The sequence below is a fragment of the Fukomys damarensis genome, unplaced genomic scaffold (assembly GCF_012274545.1).
Source record: "Fukomys damarensis isolate Sample0158 unplaced genomic scaffold, DMR_v1.0_HiC HiC_scaffold_33, whole genome shotgun sequence".
In the NCBI taxonomy this organism is placed as follows: domain Eukaryota; kingdom Metazoa; phylum Chordata; class Mammalia; order Rodentia; family Bathyergidae; genus Fukomys; species Fukomys damarensis.
Window position 1 is genome coordinate 44,537,061 of NW_022900945.1, and position 24,086 is coordinate 44,561,146.

Genomic DNA, 24,086 nt, shown 5'->3' on the forward strand with positions numbered 1-24,086 from the left:
GCGACGCCGCCGATGAGGGGGAGCGAGAGGGGGGTCCTGGCTCGGCCGCCCCCGCTTCTCCTGAGACCCTCCACTGCTTGCCCGGCGCTGCCGCTTCACTCCTCGGGGCGAGACCCCAGCATGGGGCTTCTCTTTCCCCTCTTTGTCCGGCTCCTCCTGTGCCGCCACCGCCCGTACTACGCGCACTGCTCCGACCTGCGCAGCCATTTCACCCACAAACACACATTTAAATGGCCCGACCGCCCCCCCGTCCGCGCACCGCGCAAGCGCCACTCGCGCACGGCCCTCTGGGCATTGGAGTCTCTCCACCTCCCTCCATTTGTCGGCCGTACTCGGTGAGGAGCTAAACATGCCGGAAGCGGCAGTTCCCAGAGCTCCGCAGGCCTCTCCCACCGAGCTTCTATTGTAAGGCGCCCTGGGCCTCGCAAAGCCGCGTGGGAGCGGTAGTTCCGCCGCGCCCGCCGCGTCCCGGGCCCTGAGTGGAGGAGCCGAGAGGTAGCGTGCGCCGAGTCACGCTTCGGGCTGCGACGCAACGGCCCCCGGCCGGCGGGTTGCCGCCAACCGCTTTAACGGCTCAAACAGTATTAATGGCTTTCCGAGTCTGGCGGCGCGCTCACTTTATCGTCTTCCTCCGACCCTTCGTCCTTTTACACAGAATAGGTGGTTACCATAGTGACTTCTAAATGTCATGTTTCTGTCACAGCCTTTGTGAGCTAAAAGAATCTCCGGCCTTGTCCCTTGACAAACAGTAAAATGAAGGATAAAAGAGAATTTACTATTATGTAAAATAACGATGGCTTTGCTGAGACATGCAATTCAGAAGCGTTTGGAAGCACCTTCAGGGGCATTGCTGTGGTTCCAACTACAGGCATAACGAGACAGGTGCAGAACCTGCCTGACAGTCCAGGGAACCCAGCATTTACTTTAAATATATTCCTACAGCTACGAAAAATCCTAGACGGAAAAGCATATTTTAAATGTTTAATAAGATTTTTTTTTCAAATCATAAGTGTAAGGTGGTATAAATTTGAAAGGCATGTCTACTAACACTCCCAAAATCACTTTTCTCCAAAGGAAATTCATTTAGAATTTTGTCACTGTAGCTTTTGCCTAGGATTCTTTTAATGTATTTGGTCTTTAACAACGATATTTGAAAATAATTGGTTATAATGATATACTCAGCACATGCAATTACAGGTTTGATACCACTAATTTCTAGAGAAGAATTATTTAAAAGTAAACACTCCTGCAATAAAGTTAGTTTGAAAACAAAAGTTTATTGGGTACATTGTGCTACAATAGGTAATAATGTGGCATTCGCTTTGCCCTATCGTTAGTTAGGCTTCCTAATAAAAAATACTAATGAGCAAATGCTGTTAATACTGTCTCAAAGTTATAAATAAACTTTTTAAAATAAAAAGATGTTAAGCCAGGCGTGGTGGCTCATGCCTGTAATCCCAGCAGTCGGAATGCTGAGGCAGGAGGATCGCTGTGAGTTCGAGACCTGCCTGGGCTACAAAGTGAGTTCCAGGTCAGCCTCAGCTACATAGTGAGACCCTCTCAAAAAACCAAAAAAATAAATAAATAAAAAATGTTAAATCATTAGGGTAAGTAAAGTGAATCCTTTCTGTCATACTGATCTACTAAGTTATTTGCTACATAAAATTAGATTTGTAATATCAGGTTGTCTTAATGCAAATCCATATACAGAAATTTCAATGAGCGGTACCTCTGGTTGGTTGTATGGAAATTGCACTTTTATATAGGACCTTTTATATAATGAAAATGCTACCAAAAGATAGCAATTTTGTTGTTTCTTTAGAATTGGCAATTAGGTTAAAACTTAGCAGATGTAGTTGATATCTTGTTGATTTATCCAAATAAAAACATAATTGTTATTTGTATATTTTATTCTCTTAAATATAACTTCTTTACTTACTATTCTGGTCTCCCACAACATTTGGAAAGATAATATGACTCCATTTAGGCAAAAATAACTCCTAGAGAATAGGCATTGTCACAAGCAGTAATTTTATACTGCCACTACAAGGTAAGATTTTAAAACAAAACAAACTTTTTATATTTGGACCATGTAGAAATTTGAGATTTATTTCTCATAAAACCGTTTACACATACCAACTTCCCACAAAGACTGTAAACATTATGTACTACACGTGTACTGATAAACTAAAAAAATTCAAAAGTACTCTCAGAAGAGACTGAAGAAAAGCTTTTTATTTCAATCATGCAAGGTGACACACACTTAAGAATCCCAGTACTGGGGAGGCTGAGGCAGGAGCATCCCAAGATTTGTAGCCCATCCTGGGTAACATAGACCTGTCTCTTAAAACAAAAATAAAAATTTACATTTATGTAAAAAAAATAGAATAACTTCTAAAAGTAAAAAGTAAATCCAATTTTATTTTTAATTTTCTTCCCAATACAGGAGATCTAACTCAGAATAAATCCATTTTAAAGTGTTTCAGCACTCTCTTCATAAACTCAAGTGATGAACTTTTATCTACAATTTAAAACCCATATATTCCAATGTAAATGATAGGAAAATGCAAAACTTCTAGCCTTTTTGTTTATTGGTTTTCTTTTCTTTTTTTTTCTCCTGAATGGATTTATTATCTTTTTATCATTATTCATTAAGTTTATTGATACATTTTAGGAGTTGATATTCTTTTTTAAATTATTAACATTAACATTTATGATATGAATATACAGCACTTCTTTTAGCTAGCCAGTATTTCAGACTCATTTGCAGCCCATATTATAAATCCAGAGTTGTATTAAATATTCCAAGATGGTGGTGGGTTCCGTGGTCCTTTGGGTTTTGAAAAACGATTTGCAAAACCTGAGAACAAAAAAATGAACAAAAAGTTGTTTTGGGTTTTTTTTTTTAATATAGAAATGAAACTTGAAGCCAGGCATAATGGCTGTACCTATAAGTACTTATACCTCAATACTTTGAGAGGCTGAGGCAGGAGGATCATATATTCAAACCCTGCATAGGCAACACAGCAACTTAACTAGGGCTCTGGCTGGGTTCAGTCCCCAGTACCAAAGAAAAAAATACTTGGAACTTACAGTGTAACGTGCAAATACATGGTTTTTTTCAAAAGTCTAGATAGCATCTTTGACCAGTTTGGTAATGGGTTTTAAGCACTTATAGTAATTTAAAGTTTAAGTAATAACAGAACACTTATTTTATTTTTGCCATAGTGGTGATCAAACCCAGGACACTGTACATGGGAGGCAAGCGCTGTACACACTCCCCAGCTGAGTACAAATATTTTAAATTTGTAGAGCACTTATGAATTTAATGATGGCAGTAATTGGATAGAAAACCCTGGTTATCGCCTTTGATAATTCAGCACATAATATCATTTATCTACATTTTTGTCCACCATCTACTCATCGCAAAATTCGACTTCAGTTCCACAAAACTTAGCACTGTTACTTGCATATTACTACATTAAATCCAGTTATACCTCTATGTAGGCTCAGAAAGTTCTGGATTACTAACCAATTATGTTAGAAGAGGCTAGAAAAAATAAAGTAATAATCTTGGAAAACTAAATAGTTGAACAATCATGCTTATTTCTTTTTCCTTCAAATCCATACCCCTTACCTCCCACAAAGGAGGAAGCTAAGGAAAATTTCCATAAATAAGGAAGGCTATTTTGGGGTGCTTTCAGAAGATTTGCAGGTTCATGGCATTGATTTTTAATCATTTAGCTAAATATGCCTTTCCTTTTCTGTGATGGTAGTGTATTTTCAAGGTAACTTATACTTCATAACTTTAGGGGCTTAAATTAAGAAATGAAAAGTTTGACAAACAGAATAACAACATATATCAAAAGATATTCATTCCTAAACCTTTTGTTTCATCACCTTACCTAGCAACTACTCAAATGTTACCTAAATCAGAATACAAAAAACTATACCAGAACTGGAATAATAGCATAGTAGGAGGAAGGAAAAGAAAATGTAAAAAATAACAATAGTAGACTAATAAATTTAATTAACAGGGGAGATTTTAAAAATTGGAGGAAGTATCCATAGCCTAATCCATGTACATTTTACCCCCCTGAATAACAGACAAGCTAGAGGGCAAAATGTTTCATGTTAAATAGGTACATGTGATCGTCAAAATTGCCTCATCAGTACAGATATTTTGACTATAACCCAAGTGGACTGGGATTATAAGTAAGGACATGTTACATGACTAGTTGAAGTATCTAAGATATCAGGACTACATCTTGTATTAAGTGTCCTTCACTGCTCAATTCTCAGAAAAAATATGAGCTATCTTTTTTTGGGCGGGGGCATGTGAGTCAAGTCAGGAAACATGAACCACGAGTTTTTCTTTCAAATTTAAATATATTTTTGAGTAATGTATCCTAACAATTAATATTGCTTTCTTTGTAAAGAGCAGCAATGAAAAAGTAAATTCTGCTTTTCCAGTAAGTAAACTGCTCAAATCTAGGCGTATTTGAGAAGTAACATAGAGGCAGCTGTCTAATATTTTTAGATCATTGTGAAGTTATGTAGACTGTAAGTTAGATAAGGCATCATTGGTTTAGTGAAAAAGAAGCAGAAAATATGGCCAGTGTGTCCCAGGCAAAGCTGAGTGCTTTCTCATAGTTAATGCAGTATTTTATGTAAATGGTTTTAACTAAATGATTCCATAATCATTTTAAACCATAGCATTAATAAAATCCAAACATTTTTGCTTCCTTTCAAAAGCATTGCACACTGTTCACCAAAACAGCTGCATGCATCTACATAATTATCCAATAAAGTATAACATACAAGTCTGATCACAAAAATAAATAAATAAAATAAAATCCAAACAAAAATTTATGGCCAAATAAACAAATACAGAAATTCCAGTTAGAGATTTTCTCAAACTGAAATAGGCACCGATATGGCAGAGAATTCTACTTCTCCACCAAAATCTCTCTCTGCTTTTTCACAGAAATAAAAATTGTGTCTGGGCAATTGTATATGACGTGCAATCAAGAAGTACAATGAATGTTAAATTTTTAAATTATTACAGTAAAAGACACATTACCATGAATCTCCCTCAAAATACCCCTGGCGTCTTCCAGATCCTTTCAGATATCTCCTTTTTGGTTAATAACTTTAGTAGTAATAGTCTACATTAATTGCCAGACTTAGAAATTATATTACAATAATATTTTAAGTACTATCACAAGTACAAATCATATAGAAAAATACAATGCTTAAGATAATACAAAATTAGTTTATAGCTTATACTTAGGATCAAGTGGCTAAGCAATTCCTTTAAACTGTCAAAATTGTGCTTATCTCCACTGTTTCATGGTTATATAAGATTAGATAGCAAATGGCCGGCCATGGTGGCACATGCCTGTAATCCCAGCACTCAGGAGGCTGAGGCAGGAGGATCACTGTGAGTTCGAGACCAGCCTGGGCTACATAGTGAGTTCCAGGTCAATCTCAACTACATAGTGAGACCCTGTCTAAAAAACAAAAAAAAAAAGATTAGATAGCAACTGCTGTTGTTTTAATGACACATTTTTTTTGTAACTAGCTATAGACATAAATGGGACTATCAGAACATCTCAAGTTTTCCATTTCGCTTGTCACATTTATTTCCTAATACATTGGTTATCTATATTTCTTTTCCACATATGCTAGCAGTTCAATACTACTTGAGATGTTAACATGCAGCCGAGGAATGAGGGTTCTGCTCATTGGTGCAGTGGTTGCCTAGTTGATTTTTAGCACTGCCAAAAAAAGTAGCTGAGGTTAAAATTAAACAGATAAATTGCGCGGAAAAGGATATAAATATAAGGACAGATACTGTAAAATTATATTTTCTAAAAGAACCTCTGCTATAAAATAATGCACATACCAAAATTTGGAAATGACCTGGAATTATTTGATTGAACAGATTCTGCGGGTTTAGTTGGTGAGGAAGAATTACAGATACCTATAATCAAAAGAGAAAAACACAAGAAGAATGAAGACAGACTTATTACTGTTTATCAAATTGTGTAATTGTTGAGATTAAACATTTCCTCCAGAGTAATTAGTACTCCCAAATAAATATATCAGTATCAAATGTTCACAAAAATGTAGGCACTTACAAAACAGTTGACACTATAATCTTATTGTGTGCTTGTTTTGTTTAATGTTTTTTTCTTTACAAACAGATGATATAGTAAACCCTAACACTAATAAAAACTGCTAAAGGAATGAGACCCATTACATTATGAATCAACTTTTTTTGGGATTCGCACTTTACCTTTGGACTTTGTCTTTTACTCTAACCACTCATAATTCTTTTTTTTTTTTTTTTTTTTTTTTATTGGTTTTATTTTTTTTTTTTTTTTTTTTTTGGTACTGGGGATTGAACTCAGGACCTTGTGCTTGTGAGGCAGGCAGCCAAACCATTGAGCTAAATCCCCAGCTTCACCACTCAATATACTTATAAATCTTCTCCTTATTTATCTATAGTTATTGTGATTTTTTCTTACATTTTCCTCTGCTAGAATCTCTCTCCACTCTCCAGCCTTTTTTTCACGATATAGATTATTTTAATTAAGATCCAGTTTCCCAAAAGCATTGTTATGCTGCTTTGTTTTGCTATTTTAGTTACTTACATGTAGGCTTAAAAATATATTTGTCTTCCCAGCGTGTTAATATACACAGATATTAGTTTTTTCCTAGTTTTTTTTCCTACCCAGTTTTTACAACAATCTAATTGAAAATTGGTTCACATCGTGCATGTGCACTGTCTTGCAATGAAAAAATGATAATTTCAGTTTGAATAAACTTTCTAACAAACAGCGCATAAATGGGGGAAAGTTGTTAAATATTCTTGTTTTGGTTTTCAACATTTCAGAACACATTATGAGAACTGCATATGTGTGTTTGGATAGACACGCCTAAATATTAGGATTCTAGAAACATCCTTCTGGGAAGGTACTTGAGTATGTGTCACTAAAATATATAGTAGATTTCCATCATATCCTATTAAATATATGTTTATTGAAACCATGTGACAAGCACTGGACTAGGCACTGAGGACAGACATGCGTACAAAGTAGATGAAAGTGAGGAAGTTCAGGAGATACTGATCTCTATTCCACATATGGACTGAGAGCATAGCAGTGAATCCTACACATGTATATTGGAGGGAAGTTTTTATTTTACATATTAACATGTCTTAGACATTTTCTAAAAGAACAAGTAAAACTGGGTATGCAAATCATAAAATATGTACAAAAAGCTGCTAGAACTTATGGCATGAATTTAGCAATGCTATAAGATTAATGCCCTAATGAATTGTTAAAAAGAAAAAAAATCAACTGCCTTAGTTACTTTTCTTGTTGCTGAGACAAAGTACCTGACACCCACAGTAAAAGGAGAGTATGTTTACTTTGGCTCACAGTTTGTAGAGGTTTCAGTCTATAATTAGCTGGCTCCAAAAAGGGGTGCATGGCAGAGAGGTGTTGCAGTGGAGACAGAGTTCATGGCAGGCATAAGGCAGCAGAGCAAGCCCAAAACAAGACAAGGCTCTTTCTATCCCTTATAATGTATCCAGGCTGCTAGGATTAGGGCGGTGCCAGACCAACCAGTGCACTGATTCAGTAACCACCCATCCTTAATCCTAGCACAGCAGCATGAATCTATTACTCACTCTAGATTCAGCCACCTCTGAAAAAGCCCCACCTACAACCACGTGAGGGTTTGGGGGGGCATCTCGACACAAGCCATAACATCAACTATATTCCCATATACTCGCAATGAATCACTGGAAATGAATTTTTAAGTTCACGTATAATTCCATCAAGAAACATCAAACATGGTTGCATTTAATAAAAATATGAATAAGACCTACATGTAAAAACGTAAAGCATGGTTGTCATTTTATTTTCACAAGTTGGAAGACTGTCTTTGTGTGTGTGTGTGTGTGTGTGTGTGTGTGTGTATTTTCAATGCATAACAGTTACATTTTTTTGTTTTGGGGAATTGCTACATTTATATAGCATATCTTAATAATTTTTAATCCCTTTATTCCCTTTCCCTACACTCCTCCTCCTCCATCCCCTCTGCACTTACAAGTCTGCTTTTTTCTTTTTTTTTTTCTTTTTGGTACCGGGGATCGAACTCAGGACCTTCACTTGTGAGGTAGGTGGCAGAACCTCTGAGCTAAATCCCTGGCCCTGCTTTTTTGTTCTCTAGCATCTCTCCTTTATATTATTATTTCATTTGTTTTAGATTTTTCATATAAGAGAAGCCATGCAGTATTTTTCAGTGTCTAACTTATTGCACTTAACATTATGGTCTCAAGTTCCATCTATTTTCCTACAAACAATATGATTTCATTATTTTTATGACTGAACAGTATTCCATTGTGTGTATGTATATATATGTGTGTATATGTAAATATTATATATCACATTGGTAATTGGCATCTAAACTATTTCTAGAGCTTCATTAGTGTGAATCGTGCTGCTATAAACATGATACACAAATATCACTATAATATGATGTTTTTAATTCTTTGGGGAGTATACCCAGGGGTGGCCTACCTAAATCAAATAGAATTTCTATTTTTAATTTATTGAGGAATCTCCATACTGATTTTCATAACAGTTATACTAGTTTACATTCTAACAGTATATAAAGAAATCTTATTTCCCCACCTCACCAACATTTGTTGTTTGTGTGTGTGTGTGTGTGTGTGTGGTTGTGTGTGTGTGTTTGTGATAGCCATTCTGACTGGGGTAAGACATACTCAGAGTTGTTTTGATTTGTACTTCTTCCTTTGAGAAATATCTATTCAATTCTCTTGCCCATTTTTGATTGGGTAGTTTGTCTGGGGAGGTCATTTTTAGAGTACTTTACATAATCTAGACACTAGCCCTTATCAGAAGAGTGGCTGGCAAAAAATTTCTCCCATTCTTAGGTTGTCACTTCACTCTGTTGATTGTTTCCTTTGTTGTACAGAAACTTTTTTAGTCTGGTGTAATCCCATTTGTTGATTCCATTCAGGAAGTCCATGCCTATGCCTATGGTTTCAAGTGTTTCCCCCAAGTTATCTTCCATCAGTTTCAATATGTCTATTTGTATATCTAAATCTTTGATCCATTTTGATTTGATATCAACAGAGTGTGAGAGATATGAATCTAGCTTCAATCTTCTGTATGTATATCACCAATTTGCTTAGCACCATTTGTTAGTCTATCTCTTCTCCAAATGTTTTTGGCCCCTTTATAAAATATCAAATGGCTGAAAGTGAATGTGTTTGCTTCTCTGTTTTATATTCTATTTCCTTTATCTATATGTCTGTTTTTGTACCCGTAACATGCTGGGTTTGTTATTAGAGCTTTATAGTATCACTTACAATCTGGAATTGTGATGCCTTCCACTTTGCTATTTTTGCTTAGGGTCACTTTGACTATTCTGATTCTCTTATAGATCCATACAAATTTTAAGGTTTCTTTTCTAGTTCAGTGTAGAATACTGTTGGTGGTTTAATAGAGATTGCATTAAAGCTATAGATCATTTTGATAATGTAAACATTTTAATGATATTAACTCTGCCCATCCAGGAACAGAGTTGTCTTTCCATTTTCTTGCATGCTCTTCCATCTCTTTCTTCAGAGTTCTGTAGTTTTATTTTAGAAGTCTTTTACCACCTTGCTTAGGTAGGTTGATTCCTATGTGTCTCATTTTTTTGGACACTATTGTGAATGGCATTGTTTTTCCTGGTTTCTTTTTTGATGGGTTCTTATTGATGTACAGGAACACTATTGATTTTTTTTTTGTTTGATTGTTTGTTTGTTTGTTTGTGTCGAGACAGAGTCTCTATGTAGTTCAGACTGGCCTTGAACTTGCTATGTAGCCTGGGCTGGCCTTGAACTCACAGTGATCCTCCTGCCTCAACATCTCAAGTGCTGGGATTACAGGTATGTGCCACCATACCTAGATAACACTGTTGATTTTTGTGTATTAATATTGGATCCTGCCACTTTTCTGAATTTGCTAATTTGACTTGTTTTCCCATATGTGTGTGTGTGTGTGTGTGTGTGTGTGTCTGTGTGTGTGTGTGTATCCCTTTTATTTCTTTGTCTTTTTATATCCTCTGGATAATTTTTCAAGTACTGTATTGAACAGGAGTGGGTAAAGTGGAGATTCTTGTCTCATTCTTGATTTTAGAGGGAAAGTTTTCAGCTTTTCCCATTCAGTATGATGTTGGCTGTGTGTCATATGTGGCTTTTATCAGTTCAAGGCAATGTCCTTCTATGTCTATTTTCATCAGGGCTTTTTTTTTCAATCATGAAGAAATACTGGCTTTTTTTTAAGGCTTTCTCTGCATCTATTGAGATGATTATGTGATTTTTATACTTCATTAATATATGTGGTATGTTGTACTTTATTGATTTATGTATGGCGAAACATCTGGGGATGAAGCCACTTGTTCAAGGTATATCATCTTTTTAAGGATTTGCAGACTTTTGTATGTAAGTATTTTACTGAGGATTTTGAAACTATATATGGGCCTATAGTTTGTTTTGGGTTTTTTTGTTTGTTTTTTGGTTTTTTGGTTTTTTTGTCCTTATTCAGTTTTGCTACCACAGCTGGCTTCATGCAATAAGTTTGGAAGCATTCTTTCTCTTTCAATTACATGGAAAAATTTGAGGAATATTGGTATTAGTTCTCTAAAGTTCTGGTAAAATTCAATAGTGAATCCATCAGACCCTGGGATTTTCTTAGTCGTAGAATTTTTATTACTGCATCAATTTCATTCATTGTCATTGGTCTGTTCAGAGATTTTAAATCTTCTTGAATCAATTTAGATAAGTCATATGTGTCTATGAATTTATCCATTTTTTTCTATATTACCCAATTTATTGGAATGTAAGTTTTCAAAACAGTTTCTACTATTCTTCTGGATTTCTATGGTATGTATTGTAATTTCACCTTTTTCTTTTCCAACTATATTGATGTGGATCTTCTCTCTCTTTTTCTTTTCATAAATTCCACTGAAAATTTATCAATCTTATCAAAGAAACAACTCTTGGATTTATTGCGCCTTTGTATTTTTTTTTTTTTTTAGTTTTAAGTTCACTGATTTCTTCTCATTAATTTCTTTCCTTGTACAAATTTTTGATTTGAGTCTTTTTTTTTTTTTTTTTGGTACCGAGATCGAACTCAGGACCTTGTGCTTGAGAAGTAGGCAGCAGAACCTCTGAGCTAAATCCCCGGCCCTAGTTAAGTTTTTTGATCCAGCCTTCCAGTCTCTTTTGATTGGAGAGTTAAGACTACTTACACTGAGTATTATTATTGACAGGTATATACCGTTTCCTATCATGCTACTTTTCAAGTGCTCGATTCCTTTGTTTTCCTTTTAACTGCTTGTCCACTGAGATTTATTCTCTCCTTTGAGCTCTTGAATGTTGTTGTCAAACTTGTCTCTATTAGAATTCCCTTAATTATTTTCTGCAGTGCTGTTTGATGGTCATGAATTTCTTTAGTTTATCTTTGTCATGGTAGGACTTTATTTCTCTATCAATCTTGAAGGATGATTTTACAGAATATAGTATCTGAGTGGGTAATTATTTTCTTTCAGGGCTGGAAAACCTTCATTCCAAACTTTCCTGGCTTTTAAGGTTTGTGTTGAGAAGCCTGCTGTTATTCTGGTGAGTTTGCTCTTACCGGTAATTTGACACTTTTTCTCATAGCTTTTAGTATTCATTCATTGCTCTGAGTTTCTGAGATTTTTGACTATGATGTGTCATCTAAAAAAAAAAATTTTTTTTTTTTGGTTGTGTCTATTTGGGTTGCTAAGTGCCTTCTTTATCTGGGTATCTATCCCATTCCCTAGATTTAGGATATCTCCTGCCACAATTTTGGTGAATAAAAGTTTTATACCATTAATCTTTGCCTCTACTCCTTTTGTAAGTCCAACAATCCTTAAGTTTTTTTTAGATCCATCTAGATTCTAGGAGCTCTTGCATCATCTTTTGGTTGTTTCTTCATTATTATTGAGTAAATGTCCTGTATCAACTTTGTCCTCAAGTCCTAATATTCTATCTTCTGATTGATCTTGCCTGCCACCAAAACTTTTTATTGCATTTTGCATTTCCAAGATTTCTGCTTGATTTCTTTTTGTTACCTGTAATTCTTTACTAAAGAGGTTTTTTATATCCTGCATTGTCTTCTTTAATTCAGTCATTGTATTTTCTTTGATCTCTTCAATCATTTTAACTATTAGTTTTTTTAGTTCTTTGTCTGGAACTTCATCCCCATCAGTGTACTAAATTCAATCTCTAGCACTGTATTATGAAGTGAGATCAGCTTTGGGGGAATTATTAATTGGATATCTTATCGCCTTGTTTTCTTGTGGTTAGTGTGTATTTATAGGTCAGTTGGTACAGAAAACTCTACCTCTATACCAGAGATGTCTTTAGACCGGGTCTCACTTTATAGTTCAGGTTGGTGTTGAACTCACTATGTAGCCCAGGCTGGCCTGGAACTCGTGGCAATCCTCCTGTCTCAGGCTCCTGAGTGTTGGGATTATAGGCATGCGCCACCTTGCCCAGCTAGAGATGTCTTTAGTAAGTGGATTTCCCCATTATTCAGTGCACAAGCACGTATTCAACCAATTCAGAATACTAGGAACAGTCTAAAATCACTGCATTATCAGCAGAGAACATTCCTGGTAAAATTACTATCCAAAGAGCCAATCATATATCAACACATAATATAAGACTTATTTTAAAAGTTTCATTAACCCAGGAAGATGAGGGACTAGTAATGATGAAGGATAGACTGGGAATTAGGAGAGAAAAAAAAAGAAAAAGACAAAAATAGGTTTTTATATTATTTTTATGACCAGAAAGAAGCGGAAAGAGAGAGGTTTAGAGGGTTGTGTGTAAAGTCAGAAAGAAAGAAAGAAGAAAGAAAAAAATAAATGTGGGAAATGTGAGAGGATTTATGGAGATTGGTGTGCAGCCTAATTAGTGGACTCACTGTAATCCAACACTGAAAGCACCCCTTGGTGAGGGAGAACCTGACAGGTTGATCCAAATCACTACAGAAAGTAAAACAATAATTAGCACTCATCCACGGCTGTCTATACTCATAGGCAGCTGGGCATATAAGGCGGGAGTGAGGGAGCCCAAGGTTCCACACAGTCGCTGAGTCTGCTATTCACACACCATCTCCAGGCAGTCTGGAGAGCGGCCCAGGGCTCTATCAGCTCAGACGGGAAGCGAATCTCTTCTGCTGCCATGCAGGGATCTTTTCTGCCAAATGGCTATGTCTTTGTGATGTACCCTGGATTATGGGTAAGTCTCCATGTTGAGTTTCCACTTGTTTTTTTCTGGCTGCGAGGTGTACCTCCTACCCCTGCTGGTGAGTGCCTCAGAGTGACCGATGAATGCTGTTCCCTCTTGAGCCACTATGATGGAATTTCAGAAGACTGTTTTTTAAGGTGTTCATTCTTTCCAAGTTGATCTGTAGTCCCAGCTACTTGGGAGGCAGAGGCAGGAGAATTCTGTGAGCCCAGGAGTTTCGGGCCAGACAGGGCAACATTGCAAGATCCTATCTAGAGTGGAACAGCACTGCAGGTAAAGAAAACTGGGACGCAATAGTCCACACTGCCTGGGCAAGCCCTGTGTTAGACAGGTTGTGTTTTTGCCAAGGTGTATTCTCTCTTCTCCTGATGATAGACCTGGAATTTTCCTTTCTATCTCTCCCCAATTTTCAATTTCAACACTTCTGGTAGAACAGATTCTACTTTTAGGTCAATGAAATGACTGATAATTAGGGATTACTTTCATTGTTTCATCACTGGCCCATTGGTGTGGTCATACCAGATGTGTGAGTGTCTGACCTTGCTCCTGATAAATCAGTGTCCCCATGGTAACAACTGTTAAATTTAGGTATGATACTATTCTACCCAATCAAAACATTGAATACATTGGTAAGAGCTGGTTGAGAATGGCTGAATGAGTTGAGCCAAGACAATCGCCGATTTGCCCTAGTCCTCAAGACTGTTGTTTGATCCATTAGGAAAAAGCTCCCCGCCCCCATATAAGCCTGAATCCACCTGGGGAAAGCTTGCCTATGAGTAAGCTGATGCAGAATGAAGCAAAGCTAAGAGGTAAAGAATGAGAGATTAATTCCTGATTGCATAATTTGAACTCTTCATTACAAGCCAATCAACTCCTCTTTCCTACTTCCTTTTGTGTGAGTTCTCCGTCACTTGCAACAGAAAGATTCCTGAGTAACGTCTCCCTCCTAAAGTTGGCATGGAGCACCCCAGTTTACAGCTTCCACTTTTGTCACCCATGGTCCATTCTCTATACAGCAGCCAGAATGGTCTTTTTTTTTAAAAATGAAACTGTGTATGTAACATCTCTGCCTAAAACTCTTTCTCAGATTCCCCATTCCACTGAGGCTAAACTCTACTTAATAAGTGCCGTATGAACCTATTTCTCCCCCATCTTCCCAGCCTCAGCTTTCTTATCTCTCCTCTTTACTACTCTGAAGCTATGACTTACTTTGATCACTACAACATACAAACCTTTCACACCTCACAGATTTTGTTGGGGCCAGGGATTTAGCTCAGTGGTGCTGCACCTGCCTCACAAGCTCAAGGTCCTGAGTTTGATCCCTGGTGCCATAAAAATTGATAATAATAAAAGATTTTTGTAATGTGTTTTTTCCATACCTGAACTGATTGATCTTTCCTCATTCCTTGCTTGGCTGACTTCTCTTTCCTGTCTCACTTCCTTAGAAGGGGCCTCCCATGCCACCCATTGTAAAGAGGACTGCCTTTGTTATTCTCTTAGAGTTGCTTTTTGTTTTCCTTCATAGCATTTGTCACAATGTGGTTTTATGTATGTATTTACTTGTTTAATGTCTAAATTTACTTTTGTTTTGTTTTGTGAGACAAGATCTCACTATGTAGTTCAGGCTGGCCTTGAACTCAACATACGTAGGTAGCCCAAGCCTCCCTCAAACTTGTGATGACTCTCCCTCTTCAGCCTCCCAAGTGCTGGGATTACAGGTGTGCACCATCACTCCTGGCCCAAATATACTTTTTAAATTTCTGGATCCCTCACTAGACTTAAGTTCCACAAAAGTCTGAGATCTGATATTTATTCTATTTACCGTAATATACTGAATACTTTGTACAATGCTTATAGGTACTCAACAGCTATTCATTGAATAAATAAGTGAATAACAGTAGCCTTGGATGCTAGCTTAGAATAACAGATGAAAATGGTTATTTCATTAAAAGTTTAACCACAGACCAGTAAGAGATCCAGACGACAGGGAGGGCATAACAGAATCTGGATTCACGAACTGTCAGCAAGTGGCAAAGGACACATATGATGGATAAGTCTAAAACTTCAGCATCAATTTGGAGAACTATTATACTTTCCTTAAGAACAAAAGGTCACAGAACCAGGATAGCTGAGAAATGGAAATGCAACCCAGCCTAGACCCAGGAAATCACCTAGAAATAAGAATCACCTTAGAAAGAAGACTGACTCGGAGTCCCATCACATCCAGAAGCTGAGCTAACATAATTATACTTGAAGTTTATGTTTCTTGTTTGCTATCCTGAGACAGCACTGGGATAGAAGGTAGAGAAAGAAAATTGAGTATTTTATGAGCTGAGCTGATCAAATCAATCTTTGGCTGACCATTCAAGTCACTTCTTTGCTTTTAAAGATTATTTAATTTCACCTGTTTCCTACCATGATTTCCTTTTGAATTGTTTAAGTTTTCATTTGCCTGTCTTTAAGGAAAAGAATACATTTTCCAACCATACTTTAGCCATCATGAGTGAGAAATCAAATCGTCTCAAAAGTCGAGTCTAATGACAGCAATAACAAACTATCGAGAATGTGGGATTTCTGGATGGGGAAAGAGTACAAACCTAGAAGAATAAAGTTACACTGCTATCAACCTTCTTATTTAGACTGCAAGCTTTCTTGGTGCTCTTTTGCCCCTCCCCTTAATATCAGTACAGTATCGACTATTTAGTTCTCCACCATTAACCAAATGGTCAAATCTGTAAGAGGCATATGTTTTCTACACTTTGCATTTGTAAATAAGCATTTCTAAGTGAATTCCCCAAAGTTTCAAGAGTCGATGGGTTTTATTTCCATAACAATACAGCAAAAATAGTAAGCAACAGACTTGTACTGCTAATAATGCTTGAAAATGAAATGTGTCAATGCTTGGCTTATTTCATTCAATCAACACATTTGTTTCACAATATGCTTTGCTATGACTATTTAAAAAAATACTTTTGAGGTTAGACTGTTGGGAAATATAAATAGCATACTTGTATGACAGCATCTTAAGATTGGTAGAAAGTACCAAACATTGTACTAATTATTTTCTGTCTATAAACAAAGAAACTTCCACCCCCGTAGTTCTGGATCAACACTTGTACTGTGGAGCCCAGCACAGGGTAACTGTTCTGATCCATGGAAGATCTGCTTAGGAATGATAATTATTAATATTTGCACAGGCTGGCTGACTATATAAGGAAAATTATGCAAGAATGATGTATGTGGATTTTGAAATAGCACAAAGAAACTTACTCTTCTTCATGTTTCGTAAAATTTTCAAACTCTACAAAAATGGAGAAAAGGAAAAATTAGTTTTTTCTGTAAAATTCGAAACACTTCAATTAAACAGAAATATGTCAAAAGAATTGATTTCCTTAAAAATAGCCATGAAAATGCACAATTATTTTTCCATCTTGCCATTTTTAATTCAGTACAAAATCTCCATTTGATTTTAATCTAGGTATTTTTCCCACCTGTATAAGTATCACAGTACATATTTAAAATAATGCCACCAGAGTGTCAGGAGTGAAAATGAAGTTCCTACTTCGCTCCTTTATTAGAAACATTCCAGAACCCACAATGGCTTCTGAACATAGCTGCGATACATAGTCATTCCCATTCTAGCCAGGAAAATTTGCCAGTCATAATCTGTATTCAATTTTCTGTTAGACTCACTTCTTGGAACCTTTCAGCAAACCCATGTCCTCAGCCTTCTTCATGGTGGCATCTCCTCCCTACCTCTTCCAGTAACCTATCATATTTCTTTTCTACTTCACACTGCCTCAGCCTGTGTGTTTCTAATCTATTTCATGGTTACTTTACTCTTCTTGAGAATTTTCATATGGACCTCATATAGGTGCTCTGTTCTAACAGGTTAAGGATGTATACTCTTTTCAAGAACAGGTAGATACTTTTTATGATATACCTATTTCTCTAATACCTAACAGAAATATGATATTCTGCATAATATTTGAGAAATTCTTTTCTCTAAAATTTTTAGATTTTTAGAAAATTTGTATTCACAATTGAAAAATCTTAGTAAAGATATTCTCATCACCTCTGGATGTAGTGGTGCATGCCTGTAGTCCTAGCTACTCAGGAGGCTGGGGCAAGAGGATTGTAAGTTTGAAGTCAGCCTGGGCAAAATAGCAGTATCCTGAAACACACACACACACACACACACACACACACACACACACACACTGTGCTGCCATTCTGTGCAGTTTCTAACCTTCCCACAAATGTATCTTTGTTTCTTATATCCTTCCAGATTTATTTATGAATATGTAAGTTAATACACATATAGAACACATTTCCCTATTGAGTTTTAATTTTTTTAGCTGCACAGTATTCCATTTTGTGTATGCATATGCTACAGTTTATTTATCAGTTGCTCTAATAATTAACATTCATGCTGTTTCCTCATCATCTGCTCTTATAAATAATGCTGTGATGAATATCTGGCATACATGTAACTCCATGTGTGTACAAAGATTTTATATATATATATATATAATTCCTAGAAGTGAAATTGTTAGGTCAAAGGATATATGCATTCGGTTTTTTCCTTTCATTTGTAATTTTGATATTGCTAAATTGCCCTCCTTAGAAGTTGTATCACTTAAGAAAAAAACAGAAAAAAAAATAGAAGTTTACTGTACCACTTAACAATTCCCAACAAAGTAGGCACGTGCAGGCTAGACATCATAGTGCAGACCTGTAATCCCGGTCCTCTGGGAGGCTTAGTAACTGTGTTAGTTATTTTTCTCTCGTTGCTGGGACAAAGTACCCAACACCCAAAGTTAAAGGGGAATGGGTGTATTTAGCTCACAGTTTGTAGAGGTTTCAGTCCATAATCCTCTGGCTCCAAGGAAATGTGGCAGGCAGCAGAGGAGCATCATAGAGGAGAAACAGTTCATGGCACCCACATGGTAGTGAAAACAACAAGTGAAGTGACAAGCCTCTTTCTGACCCTTACACTGCACCCAGGCTACCAGGACTAGGGTGGTGCCAGGCCAACAGGTGGACTGAATTAGCAATCACACACCCTGATCTCAGCATCACACTCTAGACTTAGCCACCTCTGAAAAAGCCCCATCTAAGACTGCGTGAGGCTGTAGGGGGACATCTAGACATAAACCATAAGAGTGACTCAATAAGACCCTGTCTCAAAATAAAAAGTAAAGACAGGGATGTGGATGCAGCTCAGTGCAAAGGCTATGGGTTCAGTCCTCAGTGACTCCCCCCATACACACACACACACACACACACACACACACACACACTCAATAGGCATGTGCTTATCCCCCCGTAGCTATAACAGAGAGTGCAGTCACACTTTTGGAATTTGCCATTCTGATAAATGAAAAAAGATATGTTGCTGTGGTTTTAATTTGTGTTTCTGTTATTATGAACGTGTTTGAGCATATCAAATATTTAAAGGACAGGCCATGCTCATTTATTTTCTTTGAACTATCTGCACATGTATTTTTTGCCCGCTTTTATTCTATGGCTGTTATTGTTTATGAATTTCTGGCAGGGTTTTTACATATTAAACAAATACGCTGAAGGCTATGATGGCAATTGCACATATTTTTCTCCACTTTATTCTTTGTCTTTTTTTTTCTTTGAAAACCTGAATTCTGAAACACACACACAAACACACACACATGCACTCACACACACATGTGCATATGAGTGTGTATGCTCTCACCTAGCATTTTTCCCCCAGTATTAGGGATTGAACCCGGGGCCTTCATACTGAGCAAGTTTTTAATTTTGAGACAGTGTCACTAAATTGCTAAATTTCCCAAGCTGGGTTTAAACTCATGATCCTTTTGTCTCAGCCTCCCAGAATGCTGGAATTACCGGCATGCAAAACTATGCCTATCTTTTATTTCTAGGGTGACTTTTTTTCACTATGCAGAAATTTTGCTTCATTTAGTTGAATTAATATGTCTTTTTTCTTACAGTTTCTGAATTATTAGTTATAACTATAAAGGCCACACATAGTTTAGGTCTATAAAAGACTCTTTCCAAGATATTTTAGTACTTCTATAGGTTGTGTGTGTGGTGGTGGGGTGTTTGATTTTTTTTGTTTTGTTTTGGTACCAGGGATCGACTCAGGACCTTGCACCTGCCAGGCAGGTGGCGGCACCACTGAGCAAAATCCCCAGCTGTGTGTGTGTTTTAACATGTGAATCTTTTAGCCATCTAGAATTTATTCTTGTGTAAAAAAGTGAGTTATAAGCCAGGCATGGTGGTGCCTGCCTGTAATCTCAGCACTTGGGAGGCTGAGGCAAGAGGTTTGATGCAAGTTCAAAGTCAGCCTGAGCTACACAGTAAGATCCTGTCTCAAAAAAAAAAAAAAAAAAAAAAAAAAAAAAAAGTAAGTTATAACTCCTACTAGTCCAACTACCTAATGCAACAACAATTATTAAATCATTTGACCTTATCCCCTGATTTTATGAATATTTGGGTTATATAGTATATTCTTTTTTTTTTTATTGAGTTTATTGGTACATTTAGGGATACAGTACAGTTACATTCATTGTTGGGATCGTGTACCTTTACATGGCAAGTCTTGATTCTCATTTTTTTCCCCTTACCTCTGCCCTCCCTTCACCCCGTCCTCCCCTCCCCATCTTATATAGTATATTCTTAAATATTTTGGACCTGTTTCTGGATGTGCCATTCTATTCTGTAAGGCATGTTTTAATATCTGGTAAGACTATCCACCATTCATTGAATTTCTTTGTTTCCTTCCTTGCTTATTTGGTTGTTCGTGATTTTTTGCCTGTTCTTGATCCCCTTCCTCCCCCAGATGAACTTAACTTTCAATTTGTCTAGTTCCAGGAATGAACAAGTTGGTAGCTTTATTTATAAGTCAGCCTTAGGAAGAAATAAATTCATAATGCAGTAGTGTTTTCTTTTGTGTGTTTTGTTGGTTAGTTGGTTTGTGACACAAGAGATTGAACCCAGGGCCTCCAGTATGCTAGGCAGTACTCTAACCCTCAGCCACACCCTATCCTTTTTGCTTTTTTAATTTTATTCTGAGACAAGGTCTCACTAAAATTGCCCAGGCTGATCTTGAAATTTCCATCCTCCTGCCTCAGGCTCTCAAGTAACTGGGATTGTAAGTGTACGGCAACACATTTGGTTGGCTTCTTTTTATTAATTTTGATTGTTGAGAAATCAATTCATTTGAGTAAAGTTATTTAATTTTCTATCTTAATGCTGGGAAGGGAGAAAAAAATCTTCTGTAAGGAAAGCTTCTGGCATATTTTCTGAATCTTCCTTTTTTTTTTTTTTTTTTTTACCTTACTCCTTGTGAAACCTTTTCCAGTAGTCTTCACTGTTTGTTTTGAAGATGTTGAATTTTCCATGGTTTCAGGACAGCTAATTGAATAAGTTTCTGTTGGTTGGGTCTGCATAGCTTAAAAAAAAAAAATAGAAAAGAGAAAAGGTGTTTTGTGTATAGTTTCTTAAACCTTTGAGTTATATGTAGTATATATTCAATAATGCTTATGTTGGCTTTTTAAAGCATCTTTTATATTTTTGGCTTTAGAAAATGTACTTTATCTTATTTAATCATTATTTGCACCATTTAGGTCTTTGTTGTTAACTTTATTTATTTATGTATTTTTTTGAGACAGGATCTCACTATGGTAGTTGAGAGTGATCTGGAACTCACTATGGAGCTCAGGCTGGTCTCGAACTCACAGTGATCCTCCTGCCTCAGCCTCCCAAGTGCTGAGATTACAGGTGTGAGCCACCATGCCCAGCTCTTTTGTTAACCTTTTAACATTCTCATTTTTATTACTTTTTGGAAAGAAAGCATGAACTACCACTTACAATCTTCATCAGCAAGAAAGAAGGACTCTACGGTTCTTTCTGGAAGTGGAGGTGGAGAAGGAGATGAATCTTGACGTGAAGCTATAATAGGAAAAGTATACAACAAATCAAAGAAATTGAACAATTCAAAATCATAAGTCATGACCCTTTTTGGCATTCTGTAATTTTTATAATTAGTCAGTCTTAACCTACAGCTACCAAACAAAAATTACTTCAACAATTACCACACTCAAAAACTTTGTCCTTCTGCTTCTGTAACCCATAAGCCTATGATACATCAAAAACATACAAATCACCTACACATGTATTCTTCTGATGAAACTGAAACTGAATTAAATCAAGATTCTGGATCTAACTACTTACTATTTTACAGGAAATTCTGGAGACAGAAGGACACGTTAAATAAAAACATGGGAATGTAATTAATCAAAACCATAATGTTAAGTACTCTTAATGAGTCACTGGTAGGCTGATCATTCATTGCTCCTGGAATTCCCTCCTCTTTTTTGTCTATTTATATTCTTAACAAATTCTTCCTCTGTCAAGGAAGCCCTTCCTAAACCACTTCAGTAACACGATTTCTTTTTTTCAGACCACTGGTGATTATACTCAGTGCCTCAGATATTGTCACTTAATGGCTCCACATGGGTATTAATTTGATCTACCCAATTTGAATATAAGCATTAACTAGTGTTTTTTATTATATGTCCTGCCTATTCTAACATTGTGTGAGGTATACAGAACTTGCTTAGTAAATGCAAGCCCAGGTTCGCCTTGAACTCACAGCGATCCTCCTGCCTCAGCTGGCTGAGTACTGGGATTACAGGAGTGTGCCACCACACCCGCCTAACCTCCTATTATATTACCTATTTATCTTTAATAATATGATTGTTGCTCAATGTATAAAGTAAGCAAAGCTCAAGAAAGTAGCAGAAATGCAATGGCAAGTCAAAACACCAAGTGTGAACAGTGGTAAAATTGTATGATGGAAATGCTGCTAAATTTGTTAAAGTAAATTTATTTTTAATTGATACACAAAAACATAAAACTAGTATATATTGAGATCGTATGTGATATTTCAATATATGTATGCATTATGTGATGTTTAAATCAGATTAAACATACCTCCTTAAATATTTATCATTTTTTATGATGAAAACAAGTCTTTTCCTCCACCTTTTGAAATATACGGTATATAATTGTTATCTGTAGACACACTACTGTGCACACTAGAACTTCTTACTTCTATGTCATTGTAACTCAGTGTCCATTGATATGAATCTTCCCATCTCTCCTCCTACTCCTCCAGTGTTTGGTAAGCACCATTCTGTTCACAATGGCTATGAGATTAATTCTTTCAGATTCCACATCCCCATGATTTCGTTCAGTACTTGTCTTTCTGTGCCTGATTCATTTCTCTTCACATAATCTCCACCCACCTCAATCCATTTGCCTGGGGACTGAACTGAGGGTCTTGTGCGTGCCACACAGCTATACTTACAGCCCAATTCCATCCATACTGCTGCTGTGGTGGATTAACTAAGGGTCGACTTGGAATGCTCAGCAGAACTGAGTCAGTACGGAAGACCCTCCTGAGGATTGTTGCCAACATCATAAAAAAAAAAAGATGGAGGGGAAGATTGCACAGTTGATTTTCATGGAGGAGCTTGCTGCGGCTGGTTTTCCTGAAGCGAAGTTGGCTGTTCTCCCTGCCAGAGGAGCTCAGGCCCTTGCTGCTGCTGGGGATGGCTGCTGTTCTCATCAGGGGAGCTCCGATCTTCGCCTTGAGCACCACTTCCTGGCTCCAGTGCAGATCCCTCAGCCTGGTGAAACAGATCCTTCACCCCATGGTGCAGACTTTCTAGCTTCCATCATTGGTCTGTGGGCCTTCCCAGCGCAGATCCTTGATATGGACTTGCATGAGACATTGCCATGGGCTCTGGGCCTCTGGCTGGACTCGTGGGGACCAGTGCCGTGGAATCCAGGCCCTCATCTGGATTCTTCAGGTCTCTAGTGCCTGCACAGATCTCTCACACTCCTCTGTATTTGACGTTTTGGTGAATATTTAAATAAGCCTGTAAATTATGTGTCCTGATTTAGTCTATTCCCTCACAAACCTTGACTACAACAGTTGCAAATATAGGATTTCACCTTTTTCTTTTTGATGGATGAAGAATATTTCATTGTGTATATGTATCACACTTTCCTTTATTCATTCTCCAGTTAATGGACACTTAGGGTGTTTCCATTTCCTTCTTGGCTGCTGTAAATAGTTCTGCAATAAACATGGGAGTCCAGATATCTCTTCAACATACGGGCTTCATTTCCTTTGGACATAGATGTAGTAGTGGGACTGCTGGGTAATGTGGAAATTCTATTTTTAATGTTTTGAGGAAAGTTCAAGTTTTCTAATAATGGCTATAATAATTTGCATTCCCATCAATGGTGTATAAGATCTTCCTTGGGGCTGGGGATTTAGCTCATTGGTGCCATGCCTGCCTAGCAAGCGCAAGGTCCTGTGTTCCATCCCTTGAGAGAGAGAGAGAGAGAGAGAGAGAGAGAGAGAGAGAGAGAGAGAGAGAGTCAAGAAGGGAGGGAGGGAGAAAGGAAGAAAGAAAGAGAATGTGGGGAAAAGGAAGCTCTTTTATGTGTGTGTGTGTGTGTGTGTGTGTGTGTGTGTGTGTGTGTGGCACCTGGGATCAGAACTCAGGACCTTGCACTTGCAAGGCATTTGGTGACACCACTGAACTAAATCCCAGGCCCTTCACATTCTTACCAACGCTTGCTTTGTTTTGTCTGTATGATAATGGCCATTCTTACTGGAATAAGGTGATACCTCAGTGTATCT

General features: G+C 37.1%; 2 protein-coding genes across 7 annotated transcripts in view; both read right to left on the reverse strand.

Moving 5' to 3' along the window:
- Rsbn1 (round spermatid basic protein 1) overlaps window positions 1–728 on the reverse strand; it is a 47,576-nt gene extending 46,848 nt beyond the window's left edge. The window contains 1 exon segment of the mRNA XM_033758256.1: window positions 2–728. Coding sequence (XP_033614147.1) covers window positions 2–351 — 350 coding nt within the window. The 5' untranslated portion in view covers window positions 352–728.
- Window positions 729–2,681: 1,953 nt separating this feature from the next.
- The window catches only part of Ptpn22 (protein tyrosine phosphatase non-receptor type 22), a 69,608-nt gene continuing 48,203 nt past the window's right edge, over window positions 2,682–24,086 (reverse strand). For 3 of the 6 annotated variants that reach the window (XM_010631253.2, XM_010631254.2, XM_019208516.2), the window contains 5 exons: window positions 21,239–21,319; window positions 20,704–20,819; window positions 16,637–16,667; window positions 5,909–5,986; window positions 2,682–2,860 (listed from right to left, as the gene is read on the reverse strand). In XM_010631253.2, coding sequence (XP_010629555.1) covers window positions 2,796–2,860; window positions 5,909–5,986; window positions 16,637–16,667; window positions 20,704–20,819; window positions 21,239–21,319 — 371 coding nt within the window. In that variant the 3' untranslated portion in view covers window positions 2,682–2,795. Of the gene's footprint in view, window positions 2,861–5,908; window positions 5,987–15,554; window positions 15,656–16,323; window positions 16,529–16,636; window positions 16,668–20,703; window positions 20,820–21,238; window positions 21,320–24,086 lie in introns of those variants that run through there. The other 3 variants (XR_004515121.1, XM_010631250.3, XM_010631251.3) reach the window with 3 other exon arrangements.